The sequence below is a fragment of the Ranitomeya imitator genome, chromosome 1 (assembly GCF_032444005.1).
Source record: "Ranitomeya imitator isolate aRanImi1 chromosome 1, aRanImi1.pri, whole genome shotgun sequence".
Classification (NCBI taxonomy): Eukaryota; Metazoa; Chordata; class Amphibia; order Anura; family Dendrobatidae; genus Ranitomeya; species Ranitomeya imitator.
In genome coordinates this window covers 520,915,700-520,933,362 of record NC_091282.1, presented here as the reverse complement: position 1 = coordinate 520,933,362, position 17,663 = coordinate 520,915,700, and the positions used below count along the sequence as shown (strand labels likewise).

At 44.7% G+C, this 17,663-nt stretch overlaps 1 protein-coding gene across 2 annotated transcripts in view; it reads right to left on the bottom strand.

Annotated features, from left to right (window-relative positions):
- NCBP1 (nuclear cap binding protein subunit 1) overlaps window positions 1-17,663 on the bottom strand; it is an 80,211-nt gene that overhangs the window by 4,816 nt on the left and 57,732 nt on the right. For both annotated transcript variants that reach the window (XM_069766788.1, XM_069766797.1), the window contains exons 16-19: window positions 16,539-16,661; window positions 16,323-16,425; window positions 15,515-15,608; window positions 15,311-15,414 (exon numbers count right to left, since the gene is read on the bottom strand). In XM_069766788.1, the coding sequence (XP_069622889.1) occupies window positions 15,311-15,414; window positions 15,515-15,608; window positions 16,323-16,425; window positions 16,539-16,661 (424 nt within the window). The remainder of the gene's footprint in view (window positions 1-15,310; window positions 15,415-15,514; window positions 15,609-16,322; window positions 16,426-16,538; window positions 16,662-17,663) is intronic.

Here is a 17,663-nt window from a genome sequence, read left to right as displayed (position 1 = left end):
AGTGACCCCATTTTGGAAACTAGATGCCCAAGGAGCACTTTAAACCCTCAGGTGCTTCACAAATTGATCTGTAAAAATGAAAAAGTACTTTTTTTTTTTTCACAAAAAAATTCTTTTCGCCTCAATTTTTTCATTTTCACATGGGCAATAGGATAAAATGGATCATAAAATTTGTTGGGCAATTTCTCCCGAGTACGCCGATACCTCATATGTGGGGGTAAACCACTGTTTGGGCACTCGGCAGGGCTCGGAAGGGAAGGCGCACCATTTGGCTTTTTGAATGGAAAATTAGCTCCAATTGTTAGCGGACACTATGTCGCGTTTGGAGAGCCCCTGTGTGCCTAAACATTGGAGCTCCCCCACAAGTGACCCCATTTTGGAAACTAGACCCCCCAAGGAACTTATCTAGATGCATATTGAGCACTTTAAACCCCCAGGTGCTTCACAGAAGTTTATAACGCAGAGCCATGAAAATAAAAAATAATTTTTCTTTCCTCAAAAATGATTTTTTAGCCTGGAATTTCCTATTTTGCCAAGGGTAATAGGAGAAATTGGACCCGAAAAGTTGTTGTCCAGTTTCTCCTGAGTACGCTGATACCCCATGTGTGGAGGTAAACCACTGTTTGGGCACATGTCGGGGCTCAGAAAGGAAGTAGTGACTTTTGAAATGCAGACTTTGATGGAATGGTCTGCGGGCGTCACGTTGTGTTTGCTGAGCCCCTGGTGTGCCTAAACAGTAGAAACCCCCCACAAGTGACCCCATTTTAGAAACTAGACCCCCCAAGGAACTTATCTAGATATGTGGTAAGCACTTTGAACCCCCAAGTGCTTCACAGACGTTTACAACGCAGAGCCGTGAAAATAAAAAATCATTTTTCTTTCCTCAAAAATGATGTTTTAGCAAGCATTTTTTTATTTTCACAAGGGTAACAGGAGAAATTGGACCCAAGTAATTGTTGCGCAGTTTATCCTGAGTGTGCTGGTACCCCATATGTGGGGGTAAACCACTGTTTGGGCACACGTCGGGGCTCGGAAGTGAGGGAGCACCATTTGACTTTTTGAATACGAGATTGGCTGGAATCAATGGTGGCGCCATGTTGCGTTTGGAGACCCCTGATGTGCCTAAACAGTGGAAACCCCTCAATTCTAACTCCAACACTAACCCCAACACACCCCTAACCCTAATCCCAACTGTAGCCATAACCCTAATCACAACCCTAACCGCAACACACCCCTAACCACAACCCTAACCCCAACACACCCCTAACCACAACCCTAATTCCAACCCTAATCCTAAGGCTATGTGCCCACGTTGCGGATTCGTGTGAGATTTTTCAGCATCATTTTTGAAAAATCCGCGGGTAAAAGGCACTGCGTTTTACCTGCGGATTTTCCGCGGATTTCCAGTGTTTTTTGTGCGGATTTCACCTGCGGATTCCTATTGAGGAACAGGTGTAAAACGCTGCGGAATCCGCACAAAGAATTGACATGCTGCGGAAAATACAACGCAGCGTTTCCGCGCGGTATTTTCCGCACCATGGGCACAGCGGATTTGGTTTTCCATAGGTTTACATGGTACTGTAAACCTGATGGAACAATCCGCTGCGGATCCGCAGCCAAATCCGCACTGTGTGCACATAGCCTAATTCTAAAGGTATGTGCACACGCTGCGGAAAACGCTGCGGATCCGCAGCAGTTTCCCATGAGTTTACAGTTCAAAAATCGCTGTACACATGCTGCGGAAAAACTGCATGGAACCACAGCTGTTTACATTCCGCAGCATGTCACTTCTTTGTGCGGATTCCGCAGCGGTTTTACAACTGCTCAAATAGAAAATCGCAGTTGTAAAACCGCAGTGAAATGCGCAGAAAAAACGCGGTAAATCCGCCATAAATCTGCAGCGGTATAGCACTGCGGATTTATCAAATCCGCAGCGGAAAAATCCGCAGCGGAAAAATCCGCAGAGGACCAGAATACGTGTGCACATACCGAAACCCTAACCCTAGCCCTAACCCTAGCCCTAACATTAGTGGGAAAAAAAAAATTCTTTATTTTTTTATTGTCCCTACCTTATTATTTTTTTTATTTTGATCACTGAGATATAATCTAAGTGATCAAAATGCACTTTGGAACGAATCTGCCGGCTGGCAGATTCGGCGGGCGCACTGCGCATGCGCCCGCCATTTTGGAAGATGGCGGCGCCCAGGAAAGAAGACGGACGGACCCCGGCAGGATCGGTAAGTATGATGGGGTGGGGGGAGAGCATGGGGGGGGAGGGGATCGGAGCATGGGAGGGGGGGGGGGGGTGGAGCGGAGTGCAGGGGGGGTGATTGGAGCACGGGGAGGGTGGACAAGAGCACGGGGGGAGCGGAGCACAGGACGGAGGGGAGCCGGAGCAGTGTACCGGACAGATCGGAGGGCTGGGGGGGGCGATCGGTGGGGTGGGGGCACATTAGTGTTTCCAGCCATGGCCGATGATATTGCAGCATCGGCCATGGCTGGATTGCAATATTTCACCAGTTATAATAGGTGAAATATTACAAAATCGCTCTGATTGGCTGTTGAAAGTGAAACTGCCAATCAGAGCGATCGTAGCCACGGGGGAGTTAACCCTTTCACCGGATCTGCAGGGACGCGATCTTTCCATGACGCCACATAGGCGTCATGGGTCGGATTGGCACCGACTTTCATGACGCCTACGTGGCGTCATGGGTCGGGAAGGGGTTAAGCCTCGTTTCATTGGTCCGTATAAGATTTCTGAAGTTCTCAATCCTGTGTCTTTTCGTTTGGCCCTTCCAGCTTATTTTGCCATCCATAATGTGTTCCATAGGTCGTTATTGCGGAGATACGTGGCGCCTATGGTTCCCTCCGTTGATCCTCCTGCTCCGGTGTTGGTCGAGGGGGAGTTGGAGTATGTGGTGGAGAAGATTTTGGACTCTCGTATTTCGAGACGGAAACTCCAGTACCTGGTCAAGTGGAAGGGTTATGGTCAGGAGGATAATTCCTGGGTTTTTGCCTCTGATGTTCATGCTGCCGATCTAGTTCGTGCCTTTCATTTGGCTCGTCCTGATCGGCCTGGGGGCTCTGGTGAGGGTTCGGTGACCCCTCCTCAAGGGGGGGGGGGGGTACTGTTGTGAATTCTGTTATCCAACTCCCTCCTGTGGTCATGAATGGTACTTCGGCGAGTTCTGTCCATGGACTCCCTCTGGTGGCTGTGAGTGGAGCTGCTGCTTCTGAGGTTCCTTCCACAGGTGACTTAGTTTATTCTTTGGCTGGCTGCTCTATTTAACTCCACTCAGATCGTTACTCCATGCCAGCTGTGAATGTTCTTGTACTGGTTCAGTTCGGTCTTGGATCATTCTGGTGACCTGTCTACTCCAGCAGAAGCTAAGTCCCTGCTAGTTAATTATTCGTTCATTGTTTCCTTGTCCAGCTTGCTATCTTGATTTTGCCTTGCTAGCTGGAAGCTCTGGGATGCAGAGTAGCACCTCCACACTGAGTCGGTGCGGAGGTCTTTTTGCACACTCTGCGTGGTCTTTTTGTAGTTTTTTGTGCTGACCGCAAAGATACCTTTCCTATCCTCGGTCTGTTTAGTAAGTCTGGCCTCCCTTTGCTGAAACCTGTTTCATTTCTGTGTTTGTGACTTTCATCTTACTCACAGTCAATATATCTGGGGGGCTGCCTTTTCCTTTGGGGAATTTCTCTGAGACAAGGTAGGCTTTATTTTCTATCTCTAGCCCCCCTGGGCTAAACTACCACTCCCCCTGTCCCTGCAGATCGGGTGAAATGGGAGTTTACCCTTTCACCCGATCTGCAGGGACGCGATCTTTCCATGACGCCACAGAGGCGTCATGGGTCGACCGACTTTCATGACGCCTACGTGGCGTCAAAGGTCGGGAAGGGGTTAATAAATGTCCGGCCCATAATCTGGAACAGTTCATTTACATAGAACCAAAACATGACTCTCTGGAATAAAACTGTAGATTGTAGATATTAAGGTACAACTTTACTTGGCTTCCTATGACCTGCATGCCCCTAAAGACTATTTAGGAGGGTTGATGCTACTGACAGACTCCCTTTAACCCATTCATGACATAGGCAAGCACAGCCCACACATTTCTCGGCAGATGAAGGCTGATTTGAGTCATCTGGCTCTCACCGCAGCAGTGCGGGTGGAGTGGAGCCCGCGCCCTCAATTTAGCCTGCTAAATGCCAATGTCAATCTCAGACAGCAGCATTTAAACACACACTGGTAGGAGGGGTGTTCCCTTCCTTGTGCTCAATGGCACGACCGTGAAGTGAGGCACCAATAGATTGTTAGGACAGCCGGGGTATGCTGAAGACCCCAGTACCTGTCATTCCACTACTTCAGTGAATATATCTTGGTGCTGAGGCCTCCATCTGTGCATGCGCCGCCTCTGGCAGCCATTTTCCCTGAGTCCACCGCATAGTAAACCATGTAAATGTGGGGGCTCTGGGTTTTCAAAAAAAGGCTGGAAGAGTCCCAGCACCACCGGACACTGGCGCACATCCGAACACCCCCTCATCCCAGCCTGCAGCAACGCTCCACTCTTGCCTCCTCCAGCAGCGACCCTGGGACCCAGTTTCACTGCAGCCACCACCCCCGGAAAGCAATAAGACGCATGGATTATAAGCGGCACCACCATTTTTTTTTTCCATAAATAAAAGTGTTTTTCCCCCATTTTTCTCCTCAAAGTTTGGGGTCTGTCTTATAATCCGATGCATCTTCTAATCCGCAAAATACGGTACAAACACGTTCAAATCATCCCTTTGTTAACAAGACATGATATTGTAGTGTTCAGAATAGTCCGATCAAAATATAAAATTAATCCAAAAATTGGTAAAGTATTGGGAAAAAAAAAATTATAATATATATGTAATATATATGTAATATATATGTATATATTGTAAATGGCAAGTGGTATCTGCATAGTCGTACTTCCCTGGAGAATCATATTGCCAGGTTTAGTTTTACCATAAAGTGAACATGGGAAATAAACCCAAACAACAATTGTGGAATTGCACTTTTTAGCAATTTTAACAAGCCTGGATTTTTTTCCCCCACTTTCCAGTGCATCACATGAATGGTGTAATTTAAAAAAAAAAAGTATAACTCGTTCCGCAAAAAAAAAAAAAAAAAAAGCCCGCATATTGGTAAGTGGATGGGGAAAATAAAATAAAAAAAAATTGTTATGGCTCTTGGAAGGGGAGTAAACGAACAATTGCCCCATTGTGAAGGGGTTAAAACTAAATGATGATTTTTTTTATATATATAGTGTTTCTATAGCTACAGGGGGCAGCACACAGCTAATATGGCAGCCACATACCATATTTTATATACACACACGCACCCGCCATCACTTTAATGGCTTTTGACACGGCTAGCACGTGCACATAGCATTGACTACTGAACACTGTGCCAAATGCAATGAAGGATTACGTCTTTATGCGGGCAGGTGTACTATGCGGGCGCTCCAGTCCCACCGACTGCAGCAGCCCCTCCTGTGAGGTAGATGAGCCAGAGTCTCCTGTGAGGTAGATGCTCCCAGAATCAGTGTCTCCTATGTGATGTTTGTATGTATTATAGTCGGTATCTCTTATGCGATGTACAAACAGCAGTGACTCCTATGTGATGTCCATACCACTGACTGAGTTCTAGAAATCTTACATTAACCCCTTCATCCCCGAGCCTGGTTTCACCTTCATGAACAGGCCACATTTCACAAATCTCACTATTGTCACTTTATGAGGTAACTCTGGAACGCTTCAACAGATCCCACTGATTCGGAGAGACGTTTTTTTTTTGTGACATATTGCACTTCATGACGGTGGTAAAATTTGCTCGATATGACAACCGTTTATTTGTGAAAAAATGTTGCAATTTTCAAACTTTTAAATGTTTATGCCCTTAAATCAGAAAGCTATGTCACACAAAATACTTACCGTATATACTCGAGTATAAGCCGACCCGAGTATAAGCCGACCCCCCTAATTTTGCCACAAAAAACTGGGAAAACTTATTGACTCGAGTATAAGCCTAGGGTGGAAATGCAGCATTTACTGGTGAATTTCAAAAATAAAAATAGATCATTATTTCCCCATAGCTGTGCCATATAGTGCTCTGCACCGTTCATATTGCCCCATAGATGCTGCACAGATGCCCCATATAGTGCTGTGTGGCGTTCATATTGCCCCATAGATGCTGCACAGATGCCCCATATAGTGCTGTGTGCCGTTCATACTGCCCCATAGATGCTGCACAGATGCCCCATATAGTGCTGTGTGCCGTTCATACTGCCCCATAGATGCTGCACAGATGCCCCATATAGTGCTGTGTGGCGTTCATATTGCCCCATAGATGCTGCACAGATGCCCCATATAGTGCTGTGTGCCGTTCATACTGCCCCATAGATGCTGCACAGATGCCCCATATAGTGCTGTGTGCCGTTCATACTGCCCCATAGATGCTGCACAGATGCCCCATATAGTGCTGTGTGCCGTTCATACTGCCCCATAGATGCTGGACAGATGCCCCATATAGTGCTGTGTGCCGTTCATATTGCCCCATAGATGCTGCACAGATGCCCCATATAGTGCTGTGTGCCGTTCATACTGCCCCATAGATGCTGCACAGATGCCCCATATAGTGCTGTGTGCCGTTCATACTGCCCCATAGATGCTGGACAGATGCCCCATATAGTGCTGTGTGCCGTTCATATTGCCCCATAGATGCTGCACAGATGCCCCATATAGTGCTGTGTGCCGTTCATACTGCCCCATAGATGCTGCACAGATGCCCCATATAGTGCTGTGTGCCGTTCATACTGCCCCATAGATGCTGCACATATATCTGTGCCATGGCCGCTGCTGCTGCTGCAATAAAAAAAAAAAAAACACATACTCACCTCTCTTGATTGCAGCTCCCAGCGTCCGGTCCCGGCGCCTCCATCTTCCCGGCGTCTCTGCTCTGACTGATCAGGCAGAGGGCGCCGCGCACACTATATGCGTCATCGCGCCCTCTGCCTGAACAGTCAGAGCGCAGACGCCGGGAAGATGGAGGCGCCGGGGAAATGGAGCGGCGCCCGGCGGCTGGAACGGGGACAGGTAAATATAACATATTCACCTAGTCCCAGCGATCCTCGCGCTATCCCTGCCTTCCTCTCCGTCTTCTGTGCTGCAGCCTCTTCCTGTCAGCGGTCACCGGCACCGCTGATTAGAGAAATGAATAGGCGGCTCCACCCCAATGGGAGGTGGAGCCGCCTATTCATTTCTGTAATGAGCGGTCCCACGTGACCGCTGAAGAGGGGAAGAAGCTGCAGCACAGAAGACGGGGAGGAAGGCAGGGACAGCGCGAGGATCGCTGGGACTAGGTAAGTATACCTCAGCGCCCTCACCCCCTCACCTGCCGACCCCACCGCTACCGTGACTCGAGTATAAGCCGAGAGGGGCACTTTCAGCCCAAAAATTGGGGCTGAAAATCTCGGCTTATACTCGAGTATATACGGTAATAAGTAACATTTCCAACAAGTCTACTTTACATCAGCACAATTTTTGAAGCAATGAAAAAAAAAAAAAATAAGGGTTAAAAGTGGTCCCACGATTTCTCATTTTTCCTACAAAATTAAAGAAAAGTTGTATAAGAGTCCACACCAAATTTGATTGATTGACTGAGGCGTCTGTACAGTAAACGACAGAAAAATACATGCCTCAGAGAGTTCAAAAGCACATTCAGGAAGTTTATTAACCCTTCAGGTGCTTCACAGGAATTAATAGAATGTGGATGGAAAGAAATGATTCCCCCCCCCACCCCACACACAAAAACTTTACTTTAGACCCAAATATTTTTATTTTCATAAGGGTGACAACAGGAAATGGACCCCAAAAATTGTTGTGCAATTTCACCTGAGCACCCAGATACCCCATATGTCGGGGAAAACTACTGTTTGGGCGCACGGCAGGCTCGGAAGGGAAAGAGCACCGTTTGACATTTTGGAGTGTATATACAGTGCCTGGCATCCAGCAGAGACACTGAGCAGTGTCTGCTACTGCTGCTCAGTGTCTTGCGGTGAACTCCAGTAACCTGTCTGAAGTCACCACGAGCGTGAGAAAGTTCTCACATGCGCAGTGCCAACAGAAAGGTCCTGGGAGTTTACAGCCAATGAAGTCACTTCACCTTCAACTGAAATCAGCTCGAGCTCCGTTAGAAAGTTTCCCACGGCGCTCACGCTGACGTCAGTTAGGTGAAGGAACTGAACTCCCAGGACCTTCCTGATGGCACCACAAGCGTGAGAACTTTCTCATGCTCGCATTGATGTCAGACAGATTATTGGAGTTCACCGCAAGACACTGAGCAGTAGTAGCAGATGCTGCTCAGTGTGTGCTGGATGCCAGGCTGTATGGTTGCATCATGCAACTACATCAGTTAGACCAGTTGTGAGAAATGGATTATTATTTTCTCAGAGGACAGGTGAGGAATATTGTTGTTTGTTATTTTAATTCTCTTTTGTTTTTTATAAAAGGGTACGTAATTCAGTATTCTGTCATCTTTTTACATACAGTCAGCCTTCCATTCTGTTTATAAAAAAGGGCCATTATTTTATAATCTCCCACATACATCTTCATTTAGTTTCCCCATCAGGACTTTGTTTGGGTTATTGTTTTCCTCCCCCTCCCTCTCTCTTTTCCCCTAATATTCTATGCGAGATCAACATATAATAATTATTTGTCTTTGAATCTGTAATTCTGTATTGTGGTGCCTCTAGCTAGAGGAATTTGCAAAGGAAACAAAATCTTAATGTGTCTACTATGACCTGTGGGCATTGAGCCATTGCTCGTGCCCATGATAGTCTATGTTACATTTATGTCTCACTATGGGCCCTACTCTAGCGTTATATACCATTATTACTTGACTAGACTATCTGCATCCTTAGACTCCGCTTTTATATATATATATATATATATAGATGGATCTGTCTTTTCATGAATTTATACTGCCCATCTCATCTCTTGTATATAGCTATATTTGTTACTTCGTATTAATTTATGCTCACTCTGGGGCGGACTTGGTATGGGCCTTGTATATTGTTCACCTATTACCCATATCCATACAATCAGTTGATTTAGATATGTATCCACTGCCCTATTTCGTGTCTGGGCTCTCATTAGGACATCGTGCAGTCCTGGGTGCACTAAGGGCTTATTCCAGCTTTTGTTGCGCCCCTTAAGGCAGACAGAGTATGTGGTAAAACCTAGCAGTGGCGCGGATAAGATGGCGTCAGTTCTTCCGGGGCTCAAGCGCTCTATTTTCAACAGCGGGAACACCGGTTTAGGGAATGGGCGGAAGTGACTCATTCAACAGGCGTCGCAACATCCGGTTAGTGTGCGTTCCAGCATCTGGAGCGCGACCACTGGGTTAGACTTCCGTCTGGCAGCACACTAGGTGACATACACAATATGGCGTCACTACTTCCGGTAAGTGTGCGCTCCACTCCTGAAGCATCACTGCCGGAGACTGCACGTGCGGTTAGTATATACACCCACCCATAACCTCTATATTTGTGTGGGGGGTAACCACATACGTTATTGGCTATATGAACATACTATGTCACGCTGGGGGCGGACCCTAAATAGTGGACACAGCTTAAAAGGAGATTACTTTGAGATGGCAGTGAGGATTCACTTTAGACTGCAGACACAGGCAGTCATCTCAACTTGTAAGGACAGGAGTTTCACAGGGGAACGCACATGTGGCTCCCCCCGTCGCTGTCTTGGTATGCTGTCCTAGTATGCGTGGCTCCCCCCATCCCATCCTTGTATGCATACTTCCTAGTACAAAAAAATCCTACTCACCCTCCAGCGTGCCCTCGCAGCATCTCGTTGGTGATGGCTTCCAGTTGCTCTCCTTCCGCTGAGCGATCACGTGGCCCCGCTCATTAACCCCTTCATCCCAAAGCCTGTTTTCACCAAAGTGACAGGGCCAATTTTTACAATTCTGACCACTGTCACTTTATGAGGTCATAACTCGTAAATGGTTCAACGGATCCTGGTGATTCTGACACTGTTTTCTCGTGACATATTGTACTTCATGATCGTGGTAAAACTTCTTCGATATGACTTGCATTTATTTGTGAAAAAAACAAAAATTTGTCGGAAATTATGAAAATTTAGCAATTTTCAAACTCTTAGTTTTTATGCCCTTAAATTAGAGAGTTATATCACATAATATAGTTAATAAACAACATTTCCCACATGTCTGCTTTACATCAGCACAATTTTGGAAATAATTTTTTTTTGTTAGGACGTTATAAGGGTTAAAAGTTGACCAGCGATTTCTCATTTTTGCAACAAAATTTGCAAAACCATTTTTTTTACGGACCACCTCACACTTGAAGTGACTTTGAGGGATCTATATGACAGAAAATGCCCAAAAGTGACACCATTCTAAAAACTGCACCCCTCAAGGTACTCAAAACCACATTCAAAAAGTTTATTAACCCTTCAGGTGCCTCACAGGAATTTTTTGAATGCTTAAAAAAATTGAACATTTAACTTTTTTTTCACAAAATTTTTACTTCAGGTCCAATTTGTTTCATTTTACCAAGGGTAACAGGAGAAATTGGACCACAAAAGTCGTTGTACAATTTGTCCTGAGTACGCCGATACCCCATATGTGGGGGTAAACCACTGTTTGGGCACATGGCAGAGCTCGGAAGGGAAGGAGCGCCATTTGACTTTTCAATGCAAGATTTGCTGGAATGGAGATCGGAGCCCATGTCACGATTGGAGAGCCCCTGATGTGCCTAAACAGTGGAAACCCCCACAAGTGACACCATTTTGGAAAGTAGACCCCCTAAGGAACTAATCTAGATGTGTGGTGAGCACTTTGAACCTCCACGTGCTTCACAGAAGTTTATAATGTAGAGCCGTAAAAAAAAATTTATATTAATTTTCACACAAAATGATCTTTTTGCCCCAAATTTTTTATTTTCCCAAGGGTAACAGGATAAATTGGACCCCAAAAGTTGTTGTGCAATTTGTCCTGAGTACGCCGATACTTCATATATGGGGATAAACCACTGTTTGAGCGCATGGCAGAGCTCGGAAGGGAAGGAGTGCCATTTGACTTTTCAATGCAAAATTGGCTGGAATTGAGATCGGACGCCATGTCGCATTTGGAGAGCCCCTGACGTGCCTTAACAGTGGAAACCCCCCACAAGTGACCCCATTTTGGAAAGAAGACCCCCTAAGGAACTTATCTAGATGTGTGGTGAGCACTTTTAACCCCCAATTTTTTCACTAAAGTTTAGAATGTAGCATTGTGAAAATTGAAAAATCATTTTTTCTTTCCACAAAATGATGTTTTAGCCCGCAATTTTTTTTTTCCCCAAGGGTAACAGGAGAAATTGGACCACAAATGTTATTGTCCAATTTGTCCTGAGTACGCTGATACCCCACATGTGGGGGGGAACCACCGTTTGAGTGCATGGCAGAGCTCGGAAGGGAAGGAGCACCGTTTGAAATGTAGACTTAGATGGAATGGACTGCAGGTGTCATGTTGCATTTGCAGAGCCCCTGATGTACCTAAACAGTAGAAACCCACCACAAGTGACCCCATATTGGAAACTAGACCCCCCAAGGAACTTATCTAGATGTGTTGTGAGAGCTTTGAACCAACAAGTGTTTCACTACAGTTTATAACGCAGAGCCGTGAAAATAAAAAATATTTTTTTTCCACGAAAATGATATTTTAGCCCCCACGTTTTTATTTTCCCAAGGGTAACAGGACAAATTGGACCCCAAAAGTTGTTGTCCAACTTGTCCTGAGAACGCTGATACCCCATATGTTGGGGGGAACCACTGTTTGGGCACACAGGAGAACTCGGAAGGGAAGAAGCACTGTTTTACTTTTTCAAAGCAGAATTGGCTGGAATTGAGATTGGACGCCATGTCGCGTTTGGAGAGCCCCTGATGTGCCTAAACAGTGGAAACCCCCAATTATAACTGAAACCCTAACCCCAACCCTAGCCCTAACCCTAGCCCTAACGGGAAAATGGAAATAAATACTTTTTTTTACATTTTATTATTTTTCCCTAAGTAAGGGAGTGATGAAGGGGGGTTTGATTTACTTTTATAGTGTTTTTTTGGTGGATTTTTATGATTGGCAGCTGTCACACACTGAAAGGCGCTTTTTATTGCAAAAAATAGTTTTTGCATCACCACATTTTGAGAGCTATAATTTATCCATATTTTGGCCCACAGAGTCATGTGAGATCTTGTTTTTTGCGGGACGAGTTGACGTTTTTATTGGTAACATTTTCGGGCAGATGACATTTTTTGATCACTTTTTATTCCGATTTTTGGGAGGCGGAATGAACAAAAACCAGCAATTCCTGAATTTCTTTTAGGGGGGGCGTTTATACCGTTCCATGTGTGGTAAAATGGATAAAGCAGTTTTATTCTTCAGGTCAGTACGATTACAGCGATACCTCATTTATGTAATTTTTTTTATGTTTTGGCGCTTTTACACAATAAAAACTATTTTATATAAAAAAATAATTGTTTTTGCATCGCTTTATTCTGAGAGCTATAACTTTATTTTTCTGCTGATGATGCTGTATGGCGGCTTTTTTTTTTGCGGGACAAGATGACGTTTTCAGCGGTACCATGGTTATTTATATCCGTCGTTTTGATCGCGTGTTATTCCACTTTTTGTTCGCCTGTATGATAATAAAGCAATGTTTTTTGCCTTGTTTTTTTATTTATTTTTTTTGTGGTGTTCACTGAAGGGGTTAACTAGTGGGATAGTTTTATAGAGCGGGTCGTTACGGACGCGGCGATACCAAATATGTGTACATTTATTGTTTTTTTTTAATTTACATAAATAAATGGATTTATTGGGAAATTATTATTTATTTTTTTTATTTGGGGATTTTTTATTTTTTTTACACATTCTATTTTTTTTAGCTTTCTACCATTGTCCCAGGGTGGGACATCTCTGTTTTAGATCAGATCGTTGATCTGACACTGTGCATAGCACTCTGTCAGATCAACGATCTGACAGACAGTTTAGCTGGCTTTCCAGCGCCTGCTCTCAGTAGGCGCCGGCTAGCCAGGTCATTTCATGACCCGGAAGGAGTCCGGCGGCCATCTTGGATCCGGGGACTCCTTCCGGGTCACCGGAGCAACGCGATCTCATTGCGTTGCTCCGGTGGGAGAGCGCAGGGAGCCCCCGTCCCTGCGCGATCCCCCTCTATGCCGCTGTCACTACTGACAGCGGCATCAGAGGGGTTAAATGCCCGGGATCGGCGATCGCGCCGATCGTGGGCATTGCTGCGGTGTGTCAGCTGTTATATACAGCTGACACCCGCACCCGATCACCGCGGCGCTCAGTGCGAGACCGCGGTGATCGGTGCGCCGTACTAGTACTGCTGCTGGTACAAATGCAGTGCCGGCAGCGCAGTACTAGTACGGCGCGTGGCGCGAAGGGGTTAAGGTAATGAATATTCCATCCATGCCTATGGGAGTGGAGATGCGTGCATATTCTTTACCTTAATGAGCGGTGCCACGTGATCGCTCAGCACAGGAAGAGCAACTGGAAGCCAGTACTGAGATGCTGTGAGGGCACACTGGAGGGTGATTAGGATGTTTTCTGGAAGCCAGGGGCTGCAGGTGTCACTGTGCGCGCTATAAGAGAAAGGAATATTCACTTCTCTTTAGCAGCAGCACAGGCTTTAGCCACAGCGTCCGGCTCCTATCTTTGTGACCCGCCGCTCCCCCTCCCCCACCGGCTTTTTTGCATTTTTTTCCCATCTTGTTCCACTATGAAACTTTCAGGTTTTGCAGCCTGATCTCTTATAGAGCAGGAGATTTGCTATGCTTTACAAACTGTCAGCGCTGCACTCACAAACTTGCTACACCATACGCTAAGCATTATCTAGCAATTACGCTAGCTCTGTTGACCCATTTGTCGTCATGACAATATGGAGTCACCATGGCACCGATCGGCCACTCTCGATGACGTCGACGATCGAAGAGCAGATGGGGCTTCCTCCCTCTGCATGCTTGCTAACTGCTGCGATAGATATTGATTGCAGTATTTAGAGGTTAAAGTACCAGGAGCAGTGCAGGCACCGCTCCTGGCACTGAGTGGCGGTGTTCAGCTGTCAGCCTCCTGTGCGCGGGCAATCGCTATGACGTATATATACATGCATTGGTTGACCAGGATGAATATACACACTGCAAATGTCAGAAATGGGTTAACAGTGATAATTTTCCCACAGTGGGGAAATATGCAGTATAATATACATTTGTATTTAGAACTTACAGCTGTGAGTTTTTTTCAAAAAGCATCGCAAAAAATTGAATGTGCTACAGAGTGAAGCAAATCTGGAAAGCCAGTTACGAGTAGCAACATCATCAACACCACCTTCAACACCACCTAACAGTCACCCAAAATAAAAGCAGTTCCAGCCATGATATTAGAGGGGAGTGAATTCAATGTTTGACCAAATGTAGCAGGAGAAATTTAAAAGTTATTTTTTTACGGCTCCCGAGTGATTGTATAAATGGCTCCTGGCAGAAAAATTGTTCCCCACCTGTGAGATATACCAACACAAAAGTAACAAGTATTTGTAAAATGTAAAGGAAATGATACATTGCTTTTTAATTATTTAACTTAAATCTGAAAATTCTGATGTGCATTTGTATTCAGCCCTCTAGTCTAGTACCCTGAAATATACTCCTGGAGTGACCATTTGCCTGCAGAAGTCACATAATTGGCAAAATGAGTCCTCCTGTATGTAATTTCTCAGCACAACTACAGCTGTTCTGCTGGCAAAGATGCAGACTCTGTTCCTGAGTAGAGATGAGCGAATTTGATCGGATCAGGGCTCATTCGACAAGCCATAGAGCTTACAGAATAAGCTGCAGAAGGAAAGCGGCTTCCTGGATCGCATCAGCTGATCGGATCCGCAGCTGCATGTGTTGCAGCTGTGTCACAGTCCCAACAGGCTCTCCATGCATGTGTCGTGACTTTCACACAGCCACGACACATGCAGTTGTGGAGCAGGTCAGCTAATCGGCCAGCGCGCTCCATGTATCCAGGTTCCCTATGCACCTTTTTCGGTAAGCGCTATAGCTTGCTGAATGAGCCCCGATACGATCAAATTCGCTCATCTAGATTCCCGAGTCCACATCAAAAACAGGGTGCTGACATTTGAAATACCAGTACATCATATGTCAATAAGGGGTTAAGCACTTAGCAAGAAGCAAAATGATTTTTTTATTTTACCTAGTAAAGTCAGGAGATAACTCTGGGGAGAATATCCAGTTAGCTACAGCAGCACAATCGACAATCTGTGTTCGGATCATTTTATCCACGAGTACTGCAATCATCTGCAGAGAAAAGAACAAAAAGACAACAATTAAAATAAAAGCCTTTTTATACATCTGAACATTGCTCTAATGACAAACGGTCATGTATTAAAAAAGCCACCTGAGGATGATTTTTCCAGACATCATACACCACCCTCAAAATATGGAGCTTTCCTTCCTCTGTGTCAGACAGGACTTTAAATACATCATGAAACCTTTAAAAAAAAATAAATAAATAAAATTAGTAAAACAATACAAAAAAAATAAATAAATAAAAAAAAACCTTTAAAAGTGAATCTGTCACCACATTTCACCTCTCTAGACTTAATATGGACAAACAGGTTATAGACTGCTGACAAAAAAAGTCATCCCTGTAGGTCTCATTTCACTTGGCTTGTTGAAAAATAATCTTTAATCACCATCTGTAAAATGACCTCTTCCTTAAAGATACCTCTGCCTCCAGAGATTACTTTACATGAAGGAGGAGTTACCAGTGAGATAAGTAACTAACACAAACAGGAGAAACCAACTTTGTCTTCTTGCAAACATTTTTTGCATCTCTCTGAGCTCTTCTGTATTGCAACAATATTGCAGATGTGTCAGTTATCATACACAGCTCTGCAGAGAGATATGGAGTGCAGAGAGCGGCCATCACACTGATAACTCCCTCTTCATGTAAAATAACCTCTGGAGGCAGAGTAAATCTTCCAGGGAGAGTTCTCCCCAGAGCTGGGAATAGGTAATTTATATAAAGTGATAAAGGATTTCTCAACAAGGCAGCTGATTAGAGCGATACCTGTACGACCATATTAATAGTTTAGATGGGTCAAATGTAACAGAGCCTTTAAAAAAAATTAAAACTACGCAGCAGAAAGTTATCAAGTCAAGGTTGTAAATCTATGCAATAATGTGGTGCTCAATTTACTTACTTTGCGAGTGCACTAAATGAATGGCTAAAAGATTTTGAAGCCAAATTGAGTAAGGACTGAACAAACACCTCTATTTTCAGGGGGTTAAAGCTCATCCCTTCATCTAAAAGAAAGCAAACATGTAAATTGTAATTGCCAAGTGAGAAGCTAAATGGTGCTATGAAATGATATGACCATATTTTATTTAAATCCCCCCCAAAAAAGAAGATACATTACCATCATCGTCATCTTGGTTAGGGTTTTGCACATCTTTTAAAATACTAAAAATATCTTCACTAATGGCCTTATTTTTTATGGAATTCGTCAAGTTAATAGCAACCGCATACCCAGGTAAAGCACCTAAAGTGGGAAAAAAATGCACACATCAGGAAAAAAAGGGTGGTTTGCACAAAAAAAGGGAACCTGTCAACAGTTTTGGCCGATATAAGATACAACCATCAACTTTCAGGGCTTATATACAACATTCTATAATGCTGTATATAAGCCCCCAACTCGACGCTGAAAAATTACTTATACTCACCTGTGGGGCCGCGGTCCGGTCCGATGGGTGTCGCTCTTCTTGGTCCGGCGCCTCCTATCTTCTTATGATCGCCGCCCTCCTACTTGCTTCTTGTGGATGACACGACCCTGCATCATCCACACAGGCTCCCCGACATCGCGCTACTGCGCAGGCATACTTCTATGCCCTGTTGAGGGCAGAGCAAAGTACTGCAGTGCACAGGTGTCGGAGCTCTTTGACCTTTCCTGGCGCTTCCGCAGGGCAGAGAAGTACACCTGCGCAGGAGCCTGATGATGCAAGGTCGCGTCATCCACAAAAAGCAAGCAGGAGGGTGTCAATCATAAGAACATGGGAGGCCCCGGACCAAGACCAGCGACACCCATCGGACCGGACCGACCCAGGTTGGGTTGGGGCAGATAAACAGCATTATAGAATGCTGTAGATAAGATACGACCATCACCTTTCAGGGCTTATGTCAGCTAAAACTGCTGACAGGTTCACTATAAAGACAAGGCCAAATTTTACAATTCTGACCACTGTCCCTTTGAGGTAAACTCTGGAAAGCTTTAATGGATCCCAGTGATTCTGAGAGACTTTTTTTCGTGGCATATTGTACTTCATGGTAGTAGTAAAATTTATTTGATATAAGTTGCAATTGTGAAAAAAAAAAAAAAAAAAGATATTTGGCGAAAGTTTCGCAAATTTTCCAACTTTGAATTTTCATCCCCTTAAATCACAGATCTGTCACACACAATACTTAAGTAGTAACATTTCCCAGTCTACTTTACATCAGCACAATTTTGGAACCAATTTTTTTTTTTGTGAGGAAGTTAAGAATTAAG